The following is a 22,448-nucleotide window of genomic DNA, read 5'->3' as shown; positions in this document are numbered from 1 at the left end:
CAAAACGCAGAGATGCCGTGAACTGAGAGAGAAATCAAGTTGTACTGCTACTGTGTTTGAGCCTGGAGCTATCTCTACAAGAGTCCTCTTCCTGCTGCCTGACACTCGGTCTCTATCCCTGATCCTTGGGCTCACACCAAGGTGGAGTCCTTCCCTGAACCCCCTGGCCTGTGGCCCAGGATGCTGCGCATCTCATGTGTGACCTCTCCCCAGCGCCCCTCACTGGCAGACAGTGTCCGGTGCATGCGGGATGCAGGCAGGCCGCTCTCCCGGCCTCCTCCCATGACTGCAGGTGCTGTGTCAGTGACCATGGGTCTGAGGGAGTCCCCCAGCTTAGGGAAGGATGAGTAGAGAGTCCAGTGATGAATACCCTGCTGGGGCTGAGCCCTGGGGCCGGCCTTGGAGACGTCAGCAGGGCGGACAGGGTCATCTTCAAAGTGTGGTGGGGACAGTTCATGGAGGCCCCGGCGGGCGGTCCGGGCGGCCTGGAGCAGAGTCTGGGTCAGTGCTGCCATCAGGACTAGAGCACCCAAGCCAAGGATGGAGGCAGCTGCTGCACCTGTCTCGATCTCGAAGAGCAGCAGGGCGTAGATGCACAGTGCTGGGGAAGGAAACGGCTCTTATTCAACGTTTGATCCCCAAGCCCTGGGAGAGCTCCCCACATGGAAGGCAATTATAGAAAACTATACATTATGATAGGCACATAGACTAAGTCATCTAACCCTTCCACACCTGACAAATATGTCATCATCACACCTACTTTACTATGTGTGTAGACACTCAGTCATGTCCAACTCTTTGTGACCCCATGGATTGTAGCCCACCAGGCTCCTCTGTCCATGAGATTCTCCTGGTAAGAATACTAGAATGGGGTGCCATTTCCTCCTCCGGGGGATCTACCCAACCCAGGGGTCGAACCCGCATCTCCTGTTTGGCAGGAGGATTCTCTACCACTGAGCCACCAGGGAAGCCAGTGTTATGTGTACTTAACCACGATTGAAACAACCCAGATCTCAGACTTTTGGAATCCTTGTGATTGACCTGGAGTGAACGGCAGTCCCTCTCTGACCTCAGTTTGCTTATCTGAACAATAAGACAGTTGGCGACCTGACCTCAAGGACTGGTCCTCTGTGGCCCTATCCAATGTCCAGTTGGCACCTTTCTTTTTGGTGGGAACTATCCTGTGCATTGTAGGATATTTAGTAGCTTCTACCCACCAGATACCAGTATACCCTCCCCCATCTTATCACGAAACCAAAAATGTCTCTAGATATTGATTGCCCAGGGTCCCCTCCGGGGCAGAGTCAGCCTGCATTGAGAGGTGCTGGTCCAGTCCCTAACCCCACCCTGTTCACTGGGCTAGGAGGGCTGACCCACTTCCCCGGCATCAGTGATGTATATGGTCCTAAGTCTTGGCCAGTCAGGGTGTTGCTTCCCCTGGTTGTAGTGATTGGTGCGTGGCTATCACATGACCCAAGTTCAGCCAATCAGAGTCAGCCCTGGGACCTCTGCTTGGACTATGGGGATAGGGGAATTTCTTTATGGCAGCAATTAAGGAATTGCCAGCCTGGTGTGCTGCAGTCCCTGGGGTCGAAAATAGTCGAACATGACTTAGCAACTGAACAACGAAAAAAAAGGAGAGCAGCTCAGAGTTGGTGGGGGATTTCTCGGCACTTTGTGGGCTGTTTTTAGGTTTTCTCCAGCTCTGCACTCTTGTTTTTGAACATGCCACACTGTATTATGTCTGGCATATTAAAGCGAGGCCAAGGACTTTTTTTGCTCTAAACATTTTTAAAAGGTCTTTATAATTATTATTTTGGTTCTGGTTAGCAATGAATGAATGACTGGCTGGACATGCTTGGAAATTCTTGCTAAGTGAGGTCACCTAACCTCAAAAAGAATATAAATGGGAGCTGAACAAATTCTTCATTTAATGCTTAATGAGGCTGACATAGTTTTTGTGCCCGTTGTGAGTTTTTGTGTATTTTAGGACAAGAATATTTTATTCTCCAAGTCTCTAACAGTTTTGTCAGCCCCTGAAAAGGCTTGAGGTCATAGGTACTATGTTGAAAGTGCTTACAGATAAAGACTTCTTTCTCAGGGCACAGTGGGTGAAGAGGTGAAGTGAGAAGCATTTTTTTTCTGACCTCATTTGAGTGCTTGGATCCGGCCACACCTGAAACCACTAACCCCTGATCTTTTCGGATAGATGAGTCACTCCATCCACTCTCCTTTTAATAAAAAACCCCACATCCAGAGTATTTTATTAAGTCAAACAACAGGAGTGATACACAGTTAGTTATCCTGTGTGTACAAATTCCCACAATAAACCCTAAGCTCATATTTCATAAATAATCTTTTAAATATATCTTTTAAACTTCTATTTCTCTATTGTGGTACTAAGGGAAAAAATAGTAACAGCAAATCCCTTGTTTTTCAATAAGCTGATTTTTTTTTATTCCAGTAAAACAGGTTGTCTATAGGGCTACCAGAGATCTATGGATGATTTAACACTGAGTCTCCAGAATCAGCAACATATTTTTCAAGATTAGAACAAAATATAAGATGTCAACAGTCTCTTCAAAGAAATGTGATGATCTGATTTCTTTATCAGCATGTGTGGGTGATCAAAGAAGAGTTACAAACTAGGGAAGGAAAGACTGCGTGTCCTTCTGGCACCCAGGTTATTAGCTTTTACTCTGCTTCATATTTGGGGATTTAAAATTGCATTTCTGGTTTAGGGGGCATTTTTTTTTTTTTTTCTTAAGCCCTTCTTAAGCTGGATTCTGATATTTGTGATCAAAACAGTTTTTGTTAAGGCCAACCTGTGAAACACTATCTCCAGAAACCAGCAAGGACTGGGAAACTTTTGTTCAAACCAGATGTAGACAAGTGATGAATCATGAGTGTTCTGAAGACAACCACCATTTATGGAATCCCCACTGGGATCAGATGCCAGGCATGGGCACAAGTGTCAGAACCAAGAGTGAAAAAGGTAGGCTGGCTCCAGAGCTGACCCCAATTGTGGGGCCATTACCCTTGGCTGCTCCAACTCAGGGTCCTATACCCCATGTTCTATCCTGAGCGCATACCTGCCAAGTAGACGGAGACCCCGCAACAGAAGAGGCCGAGAGCCACATGTCTGAGGAGGCGGCAGTCATAGAGAAACCAGTCAGACCTGGCAGGGAGGAGGGCAGGAAGAAAATGGACTCAGGAGGCAGAACTGGTGGAAGAAGTTTGGGGAGGAGAGGAAGGGAGAATGATCCAGCTCTGGGGAACTGGAGATCTATATGAGGACCCAACCATCCACCCACCCAGGTATCCGTCTCCCTCCCTGCTCAATCATTCTTTACCGTCCACCACCATTTATTATCCATCCATCCATCCTATCCATCTGTATGTATCCAACCATACAGCCGTCCATCCATTTAACCGTGCTGTGTTAACCCATCCACCCATTTATTTAAACAGCCACTATCATCCATTATCCATTTGTCATTCACCATCCATCCATCCATCTCCCACCCCTGACCCATCCATCCATCATCTGTCTCCCAGTCACCATTCATCGAGCCAACTATCTATCTGTCCATTCATCCATCCAGTCGTCATCCATTCCATTCCCCTCCCCCATAACCCACCAATACAGTGAAAGTGAAAATGTTACTCAGTCGTCTCTGACTCTTTGCCACCCCATGGACTGTAGCCCGCCAGGCTCCTCTGCCCATGGAATTTTCCAGGCAAGAATACTGGAGTGGGTTGCCATTTCCTTCTCCAGGGAATCTTCCCAACCTAAGGACTGAACCTGGGTCTTCTGCATTGAAGGCAGATTCTTCACCATCTGAGCCACAAGGGAAAACAACCTACTTATATACATCAGTCCACTAAAACATCCAACATTCATGAAACAGCTGTTGCATATGGACACTTGCTAGGCATCTGACTTCCATTATTTTACTGACCATAAGCTTATTTGGGAATGAGGAAACTGAGGCTAATTTGTTATCAGCCGCAATAGAAACAGAGATTCCCAAGAGCTGTGTGAATTGAGGACATGGTTTTGAACCCAGCCCTGTGCTAAGTTTTTCTGCTGTGTGCACGCTCTTCTCCAGTCCTGTGAGATCAAGAAAATTCCATCATTGCTCACCTCCCACCAGTACCATAGAAATGGCCTCCTCCCTGGTCTTTCTGCCAACTCCCCTCCTGACCCCTTTTCTGCACAGTGGCCAGAGTGAGTTCTTTCAAACCCACTTACTCCAGATCACTCCCCTCCTGACTCACAGCTTTCTCAGTCAGAGTAAAAACCTAAGACCTTCGCCAGAGCACAGGAACCTCTATATAATCCAGTACCTCTTGGACTTCCCTGGCGGTCCAGTAGTCAAGACTCCAAACTGCCATTGCAGGGAGTGCGGGTTCTATTCTTGGTCAGGGAACTAAGATCATGCAAGTTGCATGGTGTAGCAAAAAAAAAAAAACCTCAGTACCTCTCACTTCCACTTCCTGGCCCTCATCTCCCTTATCTACTCCCACCCCAACCACATCGATCACCTCCATCCCCCTTTAACACTTCAAGCTCATTCCTGCTCCAGGGCCTTTGTACATGCTGGTGCCTCTGCCTGGATCACCGTCCCTTAGATCTTGGGCCTCCTCTCCTTCTTCAAGTCTCAGCTCAGTCCTCCCTTGATGGTAGGACTCATCCCCATCCCCATGATGGTTGGTCTCACCCCTACCCTTTCCTGCTCCACCACATCACCTCATTTTCTTCCCTTTCCAGCATTCATCACCATTTGACATTATTGATCTATTTTTCTTCTTCATTATCTGCATCCCCAGGAAGGTGGTCCAGACCCACTTGGGTCCTGCTGAGTCCCCAATACCCAGTGCTGGTCTCAGCCCCCAGCAGGCACCCAACACATATTTGTAAACTGACAGAATGCATGCTTTTCAGCACCCCCTTGAACTAGCAGATAGAGAGTGCATGGTTTGGATGGGATTCAGTGGTGGAAGTGCCCATCTGATCAAATCTATGGAAGCCTGGGCCAGGATCCTGGCTCCCCTCCCCCAGGAGGGCGGGACAGCCAAGTCTTTGGCTCAAGGAACGTCCTCACTCGACATGCAATGCCCCACCCCCTGTGCCCATCTCCCTGAGCTCAGGTGCCTGACAAGGAACTCTACCCCCACCCCCACACCTACCCCTAGCCAGGGCACAGGTTCCTGGCTCTATCAGCTTCAAGTTCAAATGCAGCCCACTCCCTTCCAATCCTAGCAGCATAGACAGAGCAGCCTCCCCTGTCTGAGACTAAACAGGAGGATGATAAGGGGTACCAGCCGTTCAGGGGGCTTCACTGCGCTAATCACAAAATGTGAGAGGCACCTAGAGCTTAGGGTTCCATTAAATAACAAGTGCTATCAACACTGGGGCTAGCTGACTCCAGGCCTACTTTGAGCCTCAGTTTCCTCATCTGTGAAATGGGGAGTCGCAGCAGCAGTTGTACCTGCTGTAAATTTTCAGCAAATATAGGAGAGAGGGAGGGATGGATGGACGAAAGGAGGAAGGGAAAGACGGATGAAGGGAGGGAGTGAGGGAGGAAAGCTCTCCCCAACGCTGAGGCCCAGAGAAGGGCAGCGGCTCGCCTGGGCCCGTCCAGGCCCCAGCCAGGCAGTGGGGCCGGCCCTCCTACCTGTTAGAGCCTGGTCCCCGCGCCATCTCGGCGCCCAGGTGGCCGCAGAGCGCGGCGAGCAGCAGGCAGGTGAGGCCCAGCACCAGGGCTAGCGCGGAGAGTGCGGCGGCCAGCGGCAGCAGCGCCCCGGCCGCGTCCTCCGGCAGTCGGGGGCCGGCGCCCAGCTCCGGGCCCAGCCCGTCGATTCGCGGTCCTCGAAGCTCCGCGCGGCCCGCCTGCAGCTGGAACAGCAGCTGCGCGCCCAGCGCCGCCAGCACCGCCGCGGGGATGCCCAACAAGACCATCGCGGCCAGCACCCGGCCGCCGTACGACCTGGCCATCGGAGGGGTCCTGCGGGCCTGGGGGACAGCTGGAGAATCAAAGAGATTTTAGGGGGCAGGGCAGTTGAGGGGCGTCTTAGGGCCCTCGGCGGTCCAGAAGGGGGCGGTTTTTGAAAGTTGGAAGGGCCACAGAGAGCTTGGGATGCCAGTCGCGGTGGGGACGAGGAAGCGCTGGGAAAACTAGAGACGAAGTCTTCTCTCTCTGGGGACCCTGTGGGCGCCAGCTCCCGGCCTCCGGGCTCTTGAGGGGCGTGGCCAGCAAGGGGCGGGGGCGGCCCCACGTGGGATAAGCGCACAGCGGCTGTGTCCAGGGCCACTAAACTCATTAAAGTGTCCCCCTTCCCCCTCCCGCCGCTCCAAGCGCCTGTTTTATCGTTGTTTGGGGGGAAAGAAAAGAAACTTGCACAAAATTTTAAATAATTCACTTTGCAACCCGATCTCTACCTGGCAATGGACTGGGATGTACCCTCTGCTCACCTTCTTTCAAGGCTGTGCAGAGACGTCACCACCTCAGAGAGGCCCTCCTGGACCTCCTCTCCACGCAGCACACCCGTCTTCACTGCTAGAGTTTGTTCTTCCCACGGCACATTTTGGGGGGTTATTATTATTTATTTATTTATTTGCATTTCAAGAAGAATTCTAATGAATCCTACTTCTTACATCTTCCCATACATAGATAAACAGTATAACCATGAACTTGAAACATCTGTTCTTTGTGAGTAGCAGTAATATTTCATCAAGATTTATCTCTGATTACATGTATTCTTTAACAGAAAAACATGTAAGCTAGTTTTCCCCCACCTCTTCAGAGCAGCTCCTCAGAGCTATCTGAGAGACTTGTCTCCCAGATTATAGTCCTCAGTAAGACCCTGAATAAAATTTAACTCACAACTCTCACATTGTGCATTTTTCTTTTAGTTGACAACAAAATAAATACATATTTAAGTGTCTGTGTATATATCTCTGTATATGTGTATATTAATTACAAAAGCATCTAGAGTGGTTATTTCCTGTCTACCAGGGTTTGTCAGTATGTCTTCCATGTAATGGACCGGTATGGTGTTCTGTGGGATATTCTTCAAGATATTTGGGGCAAGGAGATCCAACCAGTCCATCCTAAAGGAGATCAGTCCTGGGTGTTCATTGGAAGGACTGATGCTGAAGCTGAAACTCCAGTCCTTTGGCCACCTGATGCGAAGAGTTGACTCACTGGAAAAGACCCTGTTGCTGGGAGGGATTGTGGGCAGGAGGAGAAGGGGATGACAGAGGATGAGATGGCTAGATGGCATCACTGACTCGATGGACATGAGTTTGAGTAAACTCCGGGAGCTGGTGATGGACAGGGAGGCCTGGCGTGCTGCCATTCACGGGGTTGCAAAGAGTTGGACACGACTGAGCAACTGAACTGAACTGAACTGAAGGTCTATATTACGATAAGGAACAAAGGAACTGACATTGCCTTGAGGCATCAACCATAAAGTTTATGCTCTTGTTCCCGCTTGGTAAATGCAAATCTATTCTGATTTGGTTGCAATGTGAATGAAGAAGAAAGTATTCTCCAAGTCTGTAGTTCCATTATCAGGTGCCTGGTGCTGTGTTAATTTGCTCCAGAAGAGATACCACACTTAGAATTGTGATTTTTTTTTTTTTATCACCACCTAACTAAATTTGTGATGATCTGTCGTTTTACCATGACTCAACTGGCTTTTATTAGTGGCCAAACAGGGGCCCTAAGGAGACTAGCTACTGGGTTGGAAGGCAACTATTCCAGGTGGAGCAACTGAGACACTTGTGTGCAGAGCAAGGTTAACTGCTTCAGAGACTGGGGAAAGATCGCCTCCTTGGGCAAAGGAGCTTTGGGGCAATTTAGAGGTATGCAGTTTGCAGCCTCATGTCTGCCTAAATGTACCCACCCCCTTATCTCAGAGTTCCACCCATTTCCACCAGTGCTGTTACCTTAGCATAACAAGGACAATGAGACTGACCATTTAATCGTGACTGCAGCTCTGCAATTCACATGCTTAGCTCCTAGGTTTGGTATTAAGTCCAAGTATCTGCCTATAACCCCCAGGACATGGAAGATTCCTCCAGAACTCCATGGATAATTCTGTATAAATATATATGTATATGTATATATATATATATAAATTCATGGATGTTCTTTTAATTTCTTTCCCCCCTATGTAAGCTGTAAAAAGAAGGTGCATGCTCAGTTTTGTCCAACTCTGCAACCCCATGGACTGTAGCCTGCCAGGCCTGTCTGTCCATGGGATTTCCCAGGCAAGGATACTGGAGTGGGCTGTCATTGCCTTCTCCATATTTATTTATTTTTAAATTTTAAAAATAGAACTGAAACTTATATGACATAAAATTAACCATTTTAAAGCGAACCATTCAGAGGTCTTTAGCACATACATAACGTTGTGCACCATCGCCTCGATCTAGTTCTGGAATTTCCATTCCCCACCTCAACCCCCATTAGCAGTCACTTTCCATTCCCCCTCTCTCAGCCCCTGGTAGCCACTATTCTACCTTCTGTCTTCTACGGATTTGTCTTTTCTGGACATTTCATATAAAAGAAACCAGACAATACGTGGTCTTTTGTGTCTGGTTTCTCTCCCTGGGCCTAAGATTTTTAAAGCTCATCCATACTGTGGCGTGGGTCATTCCTTTTTTATGGCTGAATAATATTTCATTGTATGAATGGACCACATTCAGCTTATCATTCATCTGTTGATGGACATCTGGGTTGTTTCCATCTTTGGTTGGTTATGAATAGTGCTGCTATGAACAGGTACATGGAACAATTTGAGTCCCTGTTTTCATTTTCTTTTTGGGTCTATACCCAGAGTGGAATGGCTGGGTTATAATGATAACTATATTTGAGCTACTGAGGAACTGCCTGCTTTCCACAATGCCAGCACCAGACACCCTGAAACCATTTTACATTCCCACCAATAGTACACCAGGGTTCCAATTTCTTGATTTGCACATCAACACTTGTTATTTTGTTTTTTTATTATAACCACCCTATAGGATGAGAAGGGGTATCTCATTGCGATCTTGATTTGCATTTCCATAATAACCAGGGATGTCATGCGTCCTTGTTGGCCAATGCACTTGTTGGCCATTTGCATATCTTCTTTGGAGAAGTGTGTCTTCATATCCTTTGTTCATTTGGGTTGTTTTGTCTTTTTGCCTTCCTTCAGCACTTTGCATCTCTGGCAGCACATTGCCGTGCACTTTCCTGATATCTGTGGCTGGGGGTGGGGGTGAGAAGAGCTGCTTCAGGACCGTGGGATGTCTACTTCAAGTGTCCACTGCTGTGTTCCCTTTGTGTCTGGATCTGCACCCAGCACATAGTAGGTCCTCAATAAAGGCTTGCAGGACATGAATGAATGGGTTGCCTTGTACTCTGACTCTGGAATTCTTGTAAAGTTTGACATATCAAATCTGAAAAAGGTTTCAAAGGTAACACATTCCTGCTACATCCAGAATAAAAGGGTAACTGAGGTCTACATGGCCTGATGCAACCAGGTCCCTGTCTTAATGTATCAGGCCTGAAAGATGGCATAGTCATCATCTAGACTTTACAGAAGAAGAAACTGAGGCACCGAGAGGTCAGTGACTCCCTGGGTCACACAGTCATCACAGACAGCCTAGCTGTATAAAACCCAGTGCTTTGTACTCCTTTCCAGAAATGTTATAGATCCCACTGGTTTTGAATGTCCATGTCTTTTTTCCAATTTGGGGAGTCATTTATCTTTTTTCAGGTTTCAAATTTTGGGGGTCTTCTGGGAAAAGTTTGTGAGCCTTGAGCCCCCAGCCCAGTGCCTGATGGGCAAAAGGACCGCAGGGTTGAGAGTACAGGGTGAACTTTCAGCAACAGGTGGCCTCTCCTCCCCTGGAGACTAGGGGTTAGGGATAAGCATGAAATGAAGCACTTGTCCAGCCCCCAAGCCTCTGCTGCTGCTGCTAAGTCGCTTCAGTTGTGTCCGATTCTGTGCGACCCCATAGATGGCAGCCCACCAGGCTCCCCCGTCCCTGGGATTCTCCAGGCAAGAACACTGGAGTGGGTTGCCATTTCCTTCTCCAATGCATGAAAGTGAAAAGTGAAAGCGAAGTCGCTCAGTCGTGTCCGACTCTTCAGGACCCCATGGACTGCATGCAGCCCACCAGGCTCCTCCTTCCGTGGGATTTTCCAGGCAAGAGTACTGGAGTGGGTTGCCACTGCCTTCTCCCCCCAAGCCTCTAGGGTCTCCCAATCCGAGTCTCAACTCCCTCCCCGCTTACCCTTTCCGGGAGCTGGGAGAAGGTGTGGATTGCATTTATTTGCATGTTTAGCCCCACCCAGAGGACACGTTTCGCCGCCAAGCGGCGCCAGAGACAAATTGCAGAGATTCGTGCGCTGGGCGAGCTCCAGCTCTGCCTCCTTGGCTGACCTGCCAGGTAGAACCTCATCTTATTGTCATTTCCCAGAAGAAAGAAGGCTTCCCAGGTGGTCCTGGTGGTAAAGACCCCGCTTGCCAGTGGCCAAGACTTAAGAGACCAGGGTTGGATCCCTGGGTAGAGAAGAGCCCCTGGAGCATGACAATCCACTCCAGTATTCTTGCTTGGAGTATCCCATGGACAGAGGAGCCTGGAGGGTTACAGTCCATGGGGTCGTAAAGAGTCCGACCCGACTGAGCATCTTAGCACAGAAGGGAAAAAGGAGGCTTAGAAAGGGGGAGGGACTGTCCTATAGTCACACAGCCAGGAAGTGTTCCAGCCTGGCGTTTTTGATATCTATACCTGCTGTCTCCCCACCCCCTGGCCCCCCACGGGGAATCCTCGGGGTTCACCAAGGACAGGAAGACTGAACCCTCGCTGTAAGTCCGGGACTCCGCGCACATGACACCAAATATGGAACTGCATCTTGTGTAAACGATAAATCTGTTGTTAAAGGATTGTTGTAAGCTTGCACATGAAATATGTGAACAACTCATTTAGCGTGTGATGGGCGAGCCGTTCTCAGCACCATCATTCGATTTTAGTTTGTATTTTCCCCTTTTGCAACTATTAACCATCTCACCTCCTTCAGTCTTAAAGATATTTCTGAATATTTTAAAATATGACTCAGACATGCCACTGGAGAACCAAGACAGGCCCTGGGTGACAGATTCTGAGGGGGATCTCACCTAGAAACCTCCGTCATCCGCCCTGCTCTGGGTCCCACCCTCCATCTGTTGGAGGGGGTGGGGCACCCTCCATCTGTTGGCGGGGGTGGGGGGTGGGGGTGGAAGGGTTGTCAGAACCAACTCCATCAGATCCTGCCCTGCTTCTCTCCGCCATGTCATTACCCAACCCCTCGCCCTGACTCACTCCTGGAGGGTGGGCCTCAAATACTCTACTCCCCAATTCTAGGCCTTTCTTTCGCATCCGGGTAGCTCAGAGTAGCCCCACCCCTACCGCCCCTCGGCTCCTGGGGCTGGGCTCAGAATAAAGACAACTTCCATCCCCAGCCCTGGGGCTCGGCTTTAAACTGGGTCGCCTCCCTCTGAACTGAACTGAACCTCCCTCTTCCTGCGCTTCACAGGTGGTGCTAGTGGTAAAGAATCCGCCTGCCAAAGCAGGAGATAACAGTGGGTTTGCTCTCTGGGTTGGAAAGATCTCTTGGGATAGGAAATGACAACCCATTCCAGTATTCTTGCCTGGAGAATCCCATGGACAGAGGAGCCTAGCGGGCTACATCCATGGGGTCGCAAAGAGTCAGACACGACTGAGCCACCGAGGACATCCTTCTTCTTCCTAGACTGCACTGAGAGCTTCCCTCCCCTCATCCTGTCCCCTTTTCCCGCCTCGGTGAGGCTTTTCAGAGATTCTACTTGCTCTGCCAGCCAGCCTTCCACCTTGGAGCTCAGAACAGCTTACCCCACTCTGGTCCCGCCCACTACCGGGAGGAGGGGTTTGTCGTTGTTCAGTCGCTCAGCAGTATCCGACTCTTTGCGACCCCGTGCCCTGCAGCACGCCAGGCTTCCCTGTCCATCCCCACTCCCGGAGCTTGCTCAAACTCACGTCCATCTAGTCGGTGATGTCATCCAACCATCTCATCCTCTGTCGCTCCCTTCTCGTCCAGCCCTCAATCAGGGGGAGATGAGAGCTCATCAAAGAATCGCTGTCTCCCCCGCTGCACCCCACTCCCCGCCCCGCATCCTTGTGTTGTTGCCTACAGGGGATTCAGAACAGAACCCCAGCCCCCAGTCCCACCTACCCTTGGGGGTTGGGGAGAGGACTCATCACAGACCTGCACCTCTCTGTTCCCTCCCAACAAAAGGGTCAGAACAGCCGGCTTCCCCCTCCCCCCGGCCCCGCCCCAACCTTCCTCTTGAGGGTTTCATCATAGAACCCCCCGTCCTGTCCACCCCATCCAGGGGTCAGAACAGTCCCGCGGCCTCGCCCTCGGCCTCGCCCTCCTGTCCGCAGCCGCCCGCTCTTCCCCGGCCTCGTGCGCCCCGCGCAGCCGGGTCTACGCGGTACTTGCAGCGGCGCAGGGGCTCGGTAAGGCTCCGCGGCGCGGGGTCGTCCAGGTCCTCGGGCTGCAGGAAGCTGCGGTCCAGCACCTCAGCCGCCTCCTGCCAGTTGGCGAAGCAGGCGGGGCCCAGGCGCCGGATCTCGTCGGCCGCGTCGAGCGTCAGCACATCCCCGCTGGGTTTGAGCACCACGACAGCCGGCAGGCGCTCCACGGAGAACTGGCGCCCGAGGTCCCTGCGGGGCGGGTGGGTCAGTCCGATCGGACCCTAGTCCTGGATCCTGAGCTGAGGAGCCCTCCACCCCTCCTCCTAGTACTTACTGAGCGCCTTCTGTGTGCAGCTGGCCCAGGCCAGCCTCTGGGAATGCCGAGGAACCCAGAGAGGCCGGGGCCGCACTGGCCTCCCGGCTGTGCACCCACCACAGGGCCTTTGCACTGGCCATGTCCTCTACCTTCAGCACTCTCCCCAGACATCTGAGGGTTAAGACCCTGTATGCTGCAGACACCTAGCCTTTCATTCAGTGCCTCTCTCTCTGCTCATGCGCGACTCTCAGCACCCAACACACTGCATAGTTTATTTCTCCTGTTGTCGTTTTCTCCCACAGTAGAAAGTAATTTCACTGGGGCACGGATTTCTGTCTCTATACCCGGGTGTCCCCAGTTCCTGAAACAGTGCGGGGCACAGAGTAGACGCTTGGAAAATGCACATGGGATGAAGGAATAAATATTGATCAGTTCCATAAAGAGATATTAAACTGGCTAAGGGTCAGAGAGGGCCTCTCTCAGGAGGTGCCCTTGGAGCTGAGATCTGCAGGATGAGGAAGGGGAGAACAGGGGAAGGCTTTCCCAGGCAGAGGGCTCAGCTGGTGCAAACGCCTGGACGTCCGGGAGAGATTGGAGTGCAGCCCTGATCATAGTGCAGGGCCGTGGGAAGGACTCGATTTTGTTTTCTGGATGAGAGGAAGGCTGTCAGAAGCCATCCACTGGAGGCCCCAGACTTCATCTCCCATTTAGGCCAGAATCTTATGCAGTCTTCATAGAGTAAAGAAGGCCGCCAGGGCTGGGCCCATTCATCCACAGTTCTTAATTTGGGTTCTCGGGTGGCCCTTTTCCTGGCCTTCACACAGAGAAACATAGTGCTTGCAAAATCCCAAAGGAATAGGTTGCCAGACTTAGCAACTAGAAATAGAGGATACCCTGTGTGAACAAATTTGAATTTCATGTAAACAACAAATAACTTTTTATAAGTATGTCCCTGAATTATGTGGGACATACTTATACTCACAATTCTCCATTGCTTATGTGAAATTTATATTGAACTGGGTAGCCTGTATTTTATTTTTTTTAAATTGTTTTTAATTTGGCTATGCAGCCCATGGGATCTTAGTTCTGTGACTAGAGATCAAACCCACAACCCCTGCATTGGAAGTTTGGAGTCTTAACCCCTGGACCACCAATGAATTCACCTGGGTATCTTGTATTTTATATGGCAGCCTGGTATGTAGGAAGGGTAGAAACTCTGTCTGGCTACTTGCCTGGGGGGAGGGTATCCTACTCTTTGTGACCCCATGGACTGTAGCCCACCAGGCTCTTCTGTCCATGGGATTCTCCAGGCAAGAATACTGGAGTGGGTTGTTATTCCCTTCTTCAGGGGATCTTCCCAACGCAGGTATTGAGCCCTTGACTTTTCTCCTGCATTGGCAGGCGGGTTCTTTACCACTAACACCACCTGTTGTTGAGAGGACCCTGCCCCAAACAAAGTCAGTGTTTGGCTGTGATGCCCTTGTAGTTGGCATTTCTTGCCCCGCCTGAGGGAGATATTTGCCCTTTGGGGAATGGAGCCTCCTCAGCTGCAGAAGCCTGTGGGAGTGAGCAAGTTTGCAAACTCTGATAATCTTGGGTGGTGGATAAAGGTCTCCATGACCAGAAACTTCGAAGTTTTGTAACAAAACTGATGAGATCAGTAAAATGTCCCCAAATCTGCAACTTACCTTCAAATGTTCAGCACAAACTTCACACCAGTGGAGATAAAGCAAATAGAAAAATATGAATAATTTTCATGGGGTTCATTGTGTGCTCCTTCCAACTTTTTGGTATCTTTGAAATTATTCTTATCTCTCTCTTTTTTTTTTTTTTTCTCTTGGATGCTCTGTGCGGCTTGCAGGAAATTTTTCATGATAAAAACGCGGGGCTTAAAAAGAATGTAAGTCTGAGACTCCCCTGGGGGTCCAGTGGTTAAGACGTCATGTTTCCACTGCAGGGAGCATAGGTTTGATCCCTGGTGGGGGAATTAAGATCTTGCATGCCATGTGGTGCAGCCAAAAAATAAAGAATGACAGTCTTATTGCAGAAAAGGGGAAAGTTTTAAAATAGCCACAAATGATCACGCTGTTTATCGGGCAGCTCACTGGAAAGCTTGAACCCAACCACCTCTCTCTCTCAGCTCCACTGCTGTCTGAGGCTCGCATACCCACTTATTAGGTGACATCTGGGGCACTGCTACATACGGTGCCTGCTGGCTTCCCAGGTGGGCGCTGGTGGTAAAGAACCCGCCTGCCAGCGCGGGAGACAGACTCTATCCCTGGGTTGATCCCTGGGTCGGGAAGATCCCCCGGAGGAGGGCATGGCAACCCATTCCAGTATTCTTGCCTGGAGAATTGCATGGACAGAGGATGGCTACAGCCCATGGTTACAGTCCATGGGGTCACAAAAGAGTCGGACACAACTGAAGTGACTTAACATACATGCATGGTGCCTGCTGGCTTCTTACTCTGGGTGTTCCCTGAACTGGCTGTTTTTTCTCTGAAATCCTCCAAGCCTTTGTGCTGTGTCTGTCCTCTGCCTGGAAACCCTTCCCTTTCCTCACTCCTTACCCTCCTATCTATCCTCTCTGTCTTTGGGGTTCTCTCTTTGAAGCCATTTCCTCTGGGAAGCATCCCCCGACTCCCAAATCTCAGCAAGGTCTCCCTGTTCTATTTTCAGAAGACACCCTGGCTTTGGCCTTTGGAACTGCTGCAGTTTGTTATTACGTATTTCTTTGAATGTTTGAGTCTTGGTTTTATGTTTGGCCTGCCTGCTAGGTGGTAAACTCCCCTGCAGCTGGGTGGAAATGGGCATAGGTGCCCCTCCCTCCCCCATCTCCACACCTGATTTCTCTGTCCTAATTGGCCCACAGAGGGTGCTTTTATCAACTCCAGATGGAACAGATACACCAATAAACAGATAGTCTTCCTGGGTAGCTCAAATGATAAAGAATCTGCCTGCAACGTGGGAGACCTGGGTTCGATCCCTGAGTTGGGAAGATCCCCCAGAGAGGGGCATGGCAACCCACTCCAGTATTCTTGCCTGGAGAATTTCATGGACAGAGGAGCCTGGCGGGCTCCAGTCCATGGGGTTGCAAAGAGTCAGACATGACTGAGCAACTAACACCACTTTCAGCAGAAACAGCCCCTCCTCCAGGAAGCCCTCCCTGACCTCTCCTCTTGTCTCACCTCCTCAGGTCATCCTCGAAGGGCAAGAAGAGCCACTTCTTGGGCATGTCCCTGAGGAACAGGTCTTGCTGCTCCTCCGTCGGGTCCTGGGACACGTACACCAGGGCCAACTGGGCTGCCCGCAGCACGTAGAACTCATCCGTGAGCCGCACGAAGAAGTCCCGGAGGATGGGTGCAAAGGCCTGGCACTCCGGGCAAGACCCAGCACCAAAGAACAGCAGCACCAGCCGGTTTTCCAGTCGACGGCTGAGCTCAGCCTCTGTGTCCAGCTCATCCTGGTCGCTGTTGTTTCGGATCAGGACGCGGCCAGAGAAAAGGGAGGCCATGGCAACTCTGGCTGGGTGCTGGGGACAGGGTGGAAGGACTTCGTGTGACCCTGAGCCTGCTGGCTGGCTGCTGCCCCAGGATTAGGAATCCTTAAGAGGCCAGTGTAGGACGTCAATAATCTGCCTAAACCTCGACCTGATTCTTTGCTGCCTCTGAGGGCAGAGGGCCAGCTGCTCATGGGCTGGTCTCAGGAGACAGCTGTGAAGAAATTAAGAAGCCAGTCAGACTGAGATGCAGGTGTGAAAATATTTTATTCAATTGTGATGTAAAAAGATAAGTGAATCTTACTGAATGCACTCAGGAATTCAACCTTCATGAATGCATTTGGTAATCCTAAATCACAAAGGCTCTATTAATTAATTACTGTGATTTCTAAGTTGTTGTTTGATCACTCAGTCATGTCTGACTCTTTGTGACCCCGTGGACTGCAACACTCCAGGCTTCCCTGTCCTTCACTATCTCCTGGAGTGTTCAAACTCATGTCCGTTGAGTCGATGATGCCATCCAACCATCTCATCCTCTACTGTCCCCTTCTCCTCCTGCCCTCAATCTTTCCCAGCATCAGGGTCTTTTCCAGTGAGTCAGCTCTTCATGTCAGGTGGCCAAAGTACTGGAGCTTCAGCTTCAGCATCAGTCCTTCCAATGAATATTCAAGATTTATTTCTTTTAGGGCTGATTGGTTTGATTTTCTTGCAGTCCAAGGGACTCTCAAGAGTCTTCACATTTCAAAGGTATCAGTTTTTCGGTGCTCAACCTTCTCTATGATCTAACGCTCACATCCCTACATGACTACTGGAAAAGTCATAATTTTGTCTGTACGGACCTTTGTTGGCAAAGTGATGTCTCTGCTTTTTAACATACTGTCTAGGTTTGTCATAGCTTTTCTTCCGAGGAGAAAGTGTTTTTTATTTATTTATTTTTTATTTATTTATTTTTTTTTTTGAGAAAGTGTCTTTTAATTTCATGGCTGCAGTCACCATCCACAGTGATTTTGAAGCCCAAAAAATAAAAGTCTGTCCCCATCTATTTGCCATGTGATGGGACTGGATGCCATGATCATAGCTTTTTGAATGTTGAGTTTACTGTGATTTCTAAGTTGAGATGAGTGTAAATGATATTTGAAGGTATCCGCCTGCCATGACCATGAGGTGCTATGAAATTATCTTAGATTTACGCGGGTGACAGAGTCACAGAACTGGCCAATAGCTGCTTTGGTAGCCCATGAGAAAACATGCACAATTCCAGTTAGAAGTTAATAAGAGTCAGCTATATTTTTTCTTCCCTCCTCCCTCCTGAATTCTGTGTGGACAGCCCACCTTGAGATACCACAGTGTCTAAGTGTGAAACTCACCATCATAGTATTTTGCAACCCTCTCCCATCAAGCCCTGGGGACTAGTTTCCCTCTCCTTAAAGCCAAGTTGGCTCCTAACTTGCCCCCCACCTTTTTTTAAAGTTTATTCATTAAAAAAATATTTTAAAATTTATGGCTCTGTTGGGTCTTCACTGCTACTCGCAGGTTTTCTCTAGCTGCAGCGAGCAGGGTCTGCTCTTCGTTGTGGTGTGTGGGCCTCATTGTGATGGTTTCTCTTGTTCCAGAGCATGGGCTCTAGAGCACAGGTTCAGCAGTTGTGGCACACAGGTTTGGTTACTCCGAAACATGTGGGATCTTCTTGGACAAGGGGTCGAACCACTGTCTCCTGCATTGGCAGGCGGATTTTTAACCACTGAATGACCAGGGAAGTCCATTCTTAACTTGCTTTGACCAATAGAATGTGGTGGAAGATGCGAATTCTCAGGATAAGGCTATTCTCGCCTCCCACGCTCTTTTGGAACGTGGCCTCCTGACATCCCGTGTAAGGAAGCTGATCTAGCCCCAAGGTTGGCAGGCTTTTTATGTAAAGGGCCAGGGAGTAAATATTTTCCACATTGTAGGCCATATGGTCTCTGCTACAACTTCGAATTCTCTCATTATGTGCTTTCAAAAGCTTCTCTAGATAATATGAAAATGAATTTATGTGTCTGGCTTCCAATAAAACTCTGTTTACAGACATGGAAATTTGAATTTCCTAGAATTTTCATTTGTCATGGGATACCAATCTTTTGACTTTTTTTTTTTAAACTGTTCAAAAATGTGAAAACCAGCCTTTGCCCATAGTGAGCAGGGTTGGGCCTGTGGCCCTGTTCTAGCCTACTGGTTCAGAAGCCACATGGAAGACACCTAGATGCCCAGCCAACTGCCAGGACCAACTGCCACACGTGTGCCCTTACGGCCTAGCTGCTAGCAGAGTGTAGCACAGTGACCGAGCCAGGTGAGGCCGGCAGGGGACCATCAGGTGTTACTGACCAGGGTTGGGTTCTTGGCCTCCTTAATCAATAGAAATTGATCAGAGGCCAGACAAGAAGTTCGGGCAAGACTTTACTGGCAACCCTGCTGTAGCAGTGGGGAGAGAGAGCAAGTAAGAGTCTGTTGCTTGCTCACTCACTGGGAGGGGGAAAGCTTGTTCCTTATTTGGGGTGAGGCTAAGTATGTGTCCAGGAGTTGGGTAGGAGGGGTGGCTTTGGTGGTGGTGTGTGCAGGTGGCATACCTGATTATTGTTGCTCAGTAACTCAGTCCTGTTCAACTCTTTGCGACCCCATGGACTGCAGCCTGCCAGGCTTCCCTGTCCTTCACCATCTCCCAGGGCTTGCTCAAACTCATGGCCATTGAGTCGGTGATGCCATCCAGCCATCTCATCCTCTGTCATCCCCTTCTCCTCCTGCCTTCAATCTTTCCTGGCATGATGGTCTTTTCCAATGAGTCAGTTCATCATATCAGGTGGCCACAGTATTGGAGCTTTAGCTTCAGCATCAATCCTTGTAATGAATATTCAGGATTGACTTCCTTTAGGATTGAATGGTTTGATCTTGCTGTCCAAGGGACTCTCCAGCGTCTTCTCTAACACCACAGCTCAAAAGCATCAATTCTTCTGCATTCAGCCTTCTTTATGGTTCAACTCTTATATCCATACATGACTACTGGAAAAACCATAGCTTTGACTATACAGACCTTTGTTGGCAAAGTAATGTCTCTGCTTTTTAATACGCTGTCTAGGTTGGTCATAGCTTTTCTTCCAAGGAGCAAGCGTCTTTTAATTTTGTGGCTGCGCTCACTATCTGCAGTGATTTTGGAGCCCCAAAAAATAGTCTGTCACTGTTTCTATTGATTCCCCATCTATTTGCCATGAAGTGATGGGACCTGATGCCATGATCTTCATTTTGTGTATACTGAGTTTCACTTTCATCAAGAGGCTCTTTAGTTCCTCTTCGCCTTCTACCATAAGGGTGGTGTCATCTGCATATCTGAGGTTATTGATATTTCTCTCTGCAATCTTGATTCCAGCTTGTGCTTCATCCAGCCCTGTGTTTCAGATGATGTACTCTTTATATAAGTTATATAAGGGTGACAACATACAGTCTTGATGTACTCCTTTCCCAATTTTGAACCAGTCCATTGTTCCATGTCCAGTTCTAACTGTTGCTTCTTGACCTGCATACGGGTTTCTCAGGAGGCAGGTAAGGAGGTCTGGTGTTCCCATCTCTTGAAGAATTTTCCAAAGTTTGTTGTGATTCACACAGTCAAAGGCTTTAGCGTAGTCAATGAAACAGAAGTAGATGTTTTTCTGTAATTCTCTTGCTTTTTATGATCCAACAGATGTTGGCAATTTGATCTTTGGTTCCTCTGCCTTTTCTAAATCCAGCTTGAATGTCTGGGAATTCTTGGTTCGTGTTCTGTTGAAGCTTGTCTTGGAGAATTTTGAGCATTTCTTTGCTAGCATGTAAAATGAGTGCAACTGTGTGGTAGTTTGAACATTCTTTGACATTGCCTTTCTTTGGGATTGGAATGAAAACTGATGTTTTCCAGTCCTATCGAACTCCTGAGTTTTCCATATTTGCTGGCATATTGAGTGCAGCACTTTCACAGCATCATCTTTTAGAATTTGAAATAGCTCAACTGGAATTCCATCACCTCCACTAGCTTTGTTTGTAGTGATGCTTCCTAAGGCCCACTTGACTTATCACTCTAAGATGTCTGGCTCTAGGTGAGTGATCACACCATCGTGATTATCTGGGTCATGAAGATCTTTTTTGTATCATTCTTCTGTATTCTTGCCCCGTCTTCTTAATATCTTCTGCTTCTGTTAGGTCCATACCATTTCTGCCCTTTATTGTGCCCATCTTTGCATGAAATGTTCCCTTGGTATCTCTAATTTTCTTGAAGAGAGTTCTAGTCTTTCCCATTCTGTTGTTTTCCTCTATTTCTTTGCACTGATCACTGAGGAAGGCTTTTTATCTCTCCTTGCTATTCTTTGGAACTCTGCATTCAATTGGGTATATCTTTCCTTTTCTCCTCTGCCTTTTGCTTCTCTTCTTTTCTCAGCAATTTGTAAGGCCTTCTCAGACAGCTGTTTTGCCACTTTGCATTTCTTTTTCTTTTAGTTCTACCAGTTTATTGCTACCAACCCACCTCCCTCCACCCTCATGTATGTGTACTCAGTCATGTAACCCCATGAACTGCAGCCTTCCAGGCTCCTCTGTCCATGGGAGTCTTCAGGCAAGAGTACTGGAGTGGGTTGCCATTTCCTTCTCCATGCATTTCTTTTTCTTGGGATGGTTTTGATCACTGCCTCCTGTATAAAGTCACAAACCTCCATCCATAGCTCTTCAGGCACTCTATCAGATCTAATCCCTTGAATCTATTTGTCACTTCCTCTGTATAATCATAAGGGATTTGATTTAGGTTTACCTGAATGCTCTAGTGGTTTTTCCTACTTTCCTCAATTTAATTCTGAATTTTGCAATAAGGAGTTCATGATCTGAGCCACAGTCCTATCCAGGTCTTGCTTTTGCTGACTGTATAGAGCTTCTCCATCTTTGGCTGCAAAGAATATAATCAATCTGATTTTGGTATTGACCATCTGGTGATGCCCATGTGTAGAGTCATCTCTTGTGTTTTAGGAAGAGGTGTTTGCTACAACCAGTGCATTCTCTTGGCAAAACTCTGTTAGTTTTTGCCCTGTTTCATTTTGTACTCCAAGGCCAAACTTGCCTATTACTCCAGGGATCTCTTAACTTCCTACTTTTGCATCCTAACCCCCTATGATGAAAAGGACATCTTTTTTTGGTGTGTGTCTAGAAGGTCTTGTAGGTCTTCACAGAACTGTTCAACTTCAGCTTCTTCGGCATTAGCAGTTGGGGCTTAGACTTGAATTACTGTGATATTGAATGGTTAGCTTGGAAACAAACAGATATTATTCTGTCATTTTTGAGATTGCACCAAAGTACTGCATTTTGGACTCTTGTTGACTATGAGGGCTACTCCATCTCTTCTAAGGGATTCCTGCCCACAGTAGTAGATATAATGGTCATCTGAGTTAGATTCACCCATTCCCGTCCATTTTAGGTCACCAACTCCTAAAATGTTGATGATCACTTTGCCATCTCCCGTTTGACCCCTTCTGATTTCCCTTGACTCATGGACCTAACATTCCACGTTCCAATGCAACATTGTCCTTCACAGCATCAGACTTTACTTCCATCACTAATCACATCCACAACTGGGTGTTGGTTTTGCCTTGGCTCTGTCTCCTCATTCTTTCTGGAGTTATTTCTCCACTCTTCTCCAGTAGCATATTGGGCACCTACTGACCTAGGGAGTTCATCTTTCAGTGTCATACTCTTTTGCCTTTTCATACTGTTCATGGGGTTCTCCAGGCAAGAATGCCAAAGTGGTTTGTCATTCCCTTCTCCAGTGGACCTCATTTTGTCAGAAGTCTCCATGACCAGTCCATCTTGGGTGGCCCTACCCAGCATTGGCTCATAGTTTCATTGAGTTAAACAAGGCTGTGATCCATGTGATCAGCTTGATTAGTTTTCTGTGATTATGGTTTTCATTCTGTCTGCCCTCTGATGGATGAGGATAAGAGGCTTGTGGAAGCTTTCTGGTGGGAGGGACTGGCTGTGGGGCCATGCTCAGCACATCTTTAATCCAATTTTCTGCAGATAGGTGGGGCTGTGTTCCCTTCCTGTAGTTTGGCCTGAGGTCAAACTATAGTAGGGCTAATGGCAGTAATGACCACCTT

At 48.5% G+C, this 22,448-nt stretch overlaps 2 protein-coding genes across 2 annotated transcripts; both read right to left on the bottom strand.

Annotated features, from left to right (window-relative positions):
• Positions 1–131: 131 nt before the first annotated feature.
• Positions 132–6,001, bottom strand: TMEM221 (transmembrane protein 221). The gene is made up of 3 exons (XM_061149175.1): positions 5,682–6,001; positions 3,093–3,178; positions 132–601 (listed from the first exon to the last, which is right to left on the bottom strand). The coding sequence occupies exons 1-3, from the start codon at positions 5,999–6,001 to the stop codon at positions 132–134; spliced, it is 876 nt and encodes a 291-aa protein (XP_061005158.1).
• A 6,413-nt stretch (positions 6,002–12,414) lies between these two features.
• Positions 12,415–16,326, bottom strand: NXNL1 (nucleoredoxin like 1). The gene is made up of 2 exons (XM_061149533.1): positions 16,001–16,326; positions 12,415–12,745 (listed from the first exon to the last, which is right to left on the bottom strand). The coding sequence occupies exons 1-2, from the start codon at positions 16,324–16,326 to the stop codon at positions 12,415–12,417; spliced, it is 657 nt and encodes a 218-aa protein (XP_061005516.1).
• Positions 16,327–22,448: the final 6,122 nt, after the last annotated feature.

Source organism: Dama dama, chromosome 9, assembly GCF_033118175.1.
Source record: "Dama dama isolate Ldn47 chromosome 9, ASM3311817v1, whole genome shotgun sequence".
NCBI lineage: Eukaryota > Metazoa > Chordata > Mammalia > Artiodactyla > Cervidae > Dama > Dama dama.
This window is presented reverse-complemented; position numbering and strand designations above follow the sequence as displayed.

What these genes read in the sequence shown, in the direction of transcription:
- TMEM221 (XM_061149175.1), bottom strand. Translation starts at nt 6,001, where the DNA reads ATGGCCAGGTCGTACGGCGGCCGGGTGCTGGCCGCGATGGTCTTGTTG. An exon ending in CGGGGACCAGGCTCTAACAG is followed by an intron (nt 3,179 to 5,681) that starts GTAGGAGGGCCG and finishes CCTCCCTGCCAG; the next exon opens with GTCTGACTGGTTTCTCTATG. An exon ending in GGTCTCCGTCTACTTGGCAG is followed by an intron (nt 602 to 3,092) that starts GTATGCGCTCAG and finishes TTCCTTCCCCAG; the next exon opens with CACTGTGCATCTACGCCCTG.
- NXNL1 (XM_061149533.1), bottom strand. Translation starts at nt 16,326, where the DNA reads ATGGCCTCCCTTTTCTCTGGCCGCGTCCTGATCCGAAACAACAGCGAC. An exon ending in TTCGAGGATGACCTGAGGAG is followed by an intron (nt 12,746 to 16,000) that starts GTGAGACAAGAG and finishes CCCGCCCCGCAG; the next exon opens with GGACCTCGGGCGCCAGTTCT.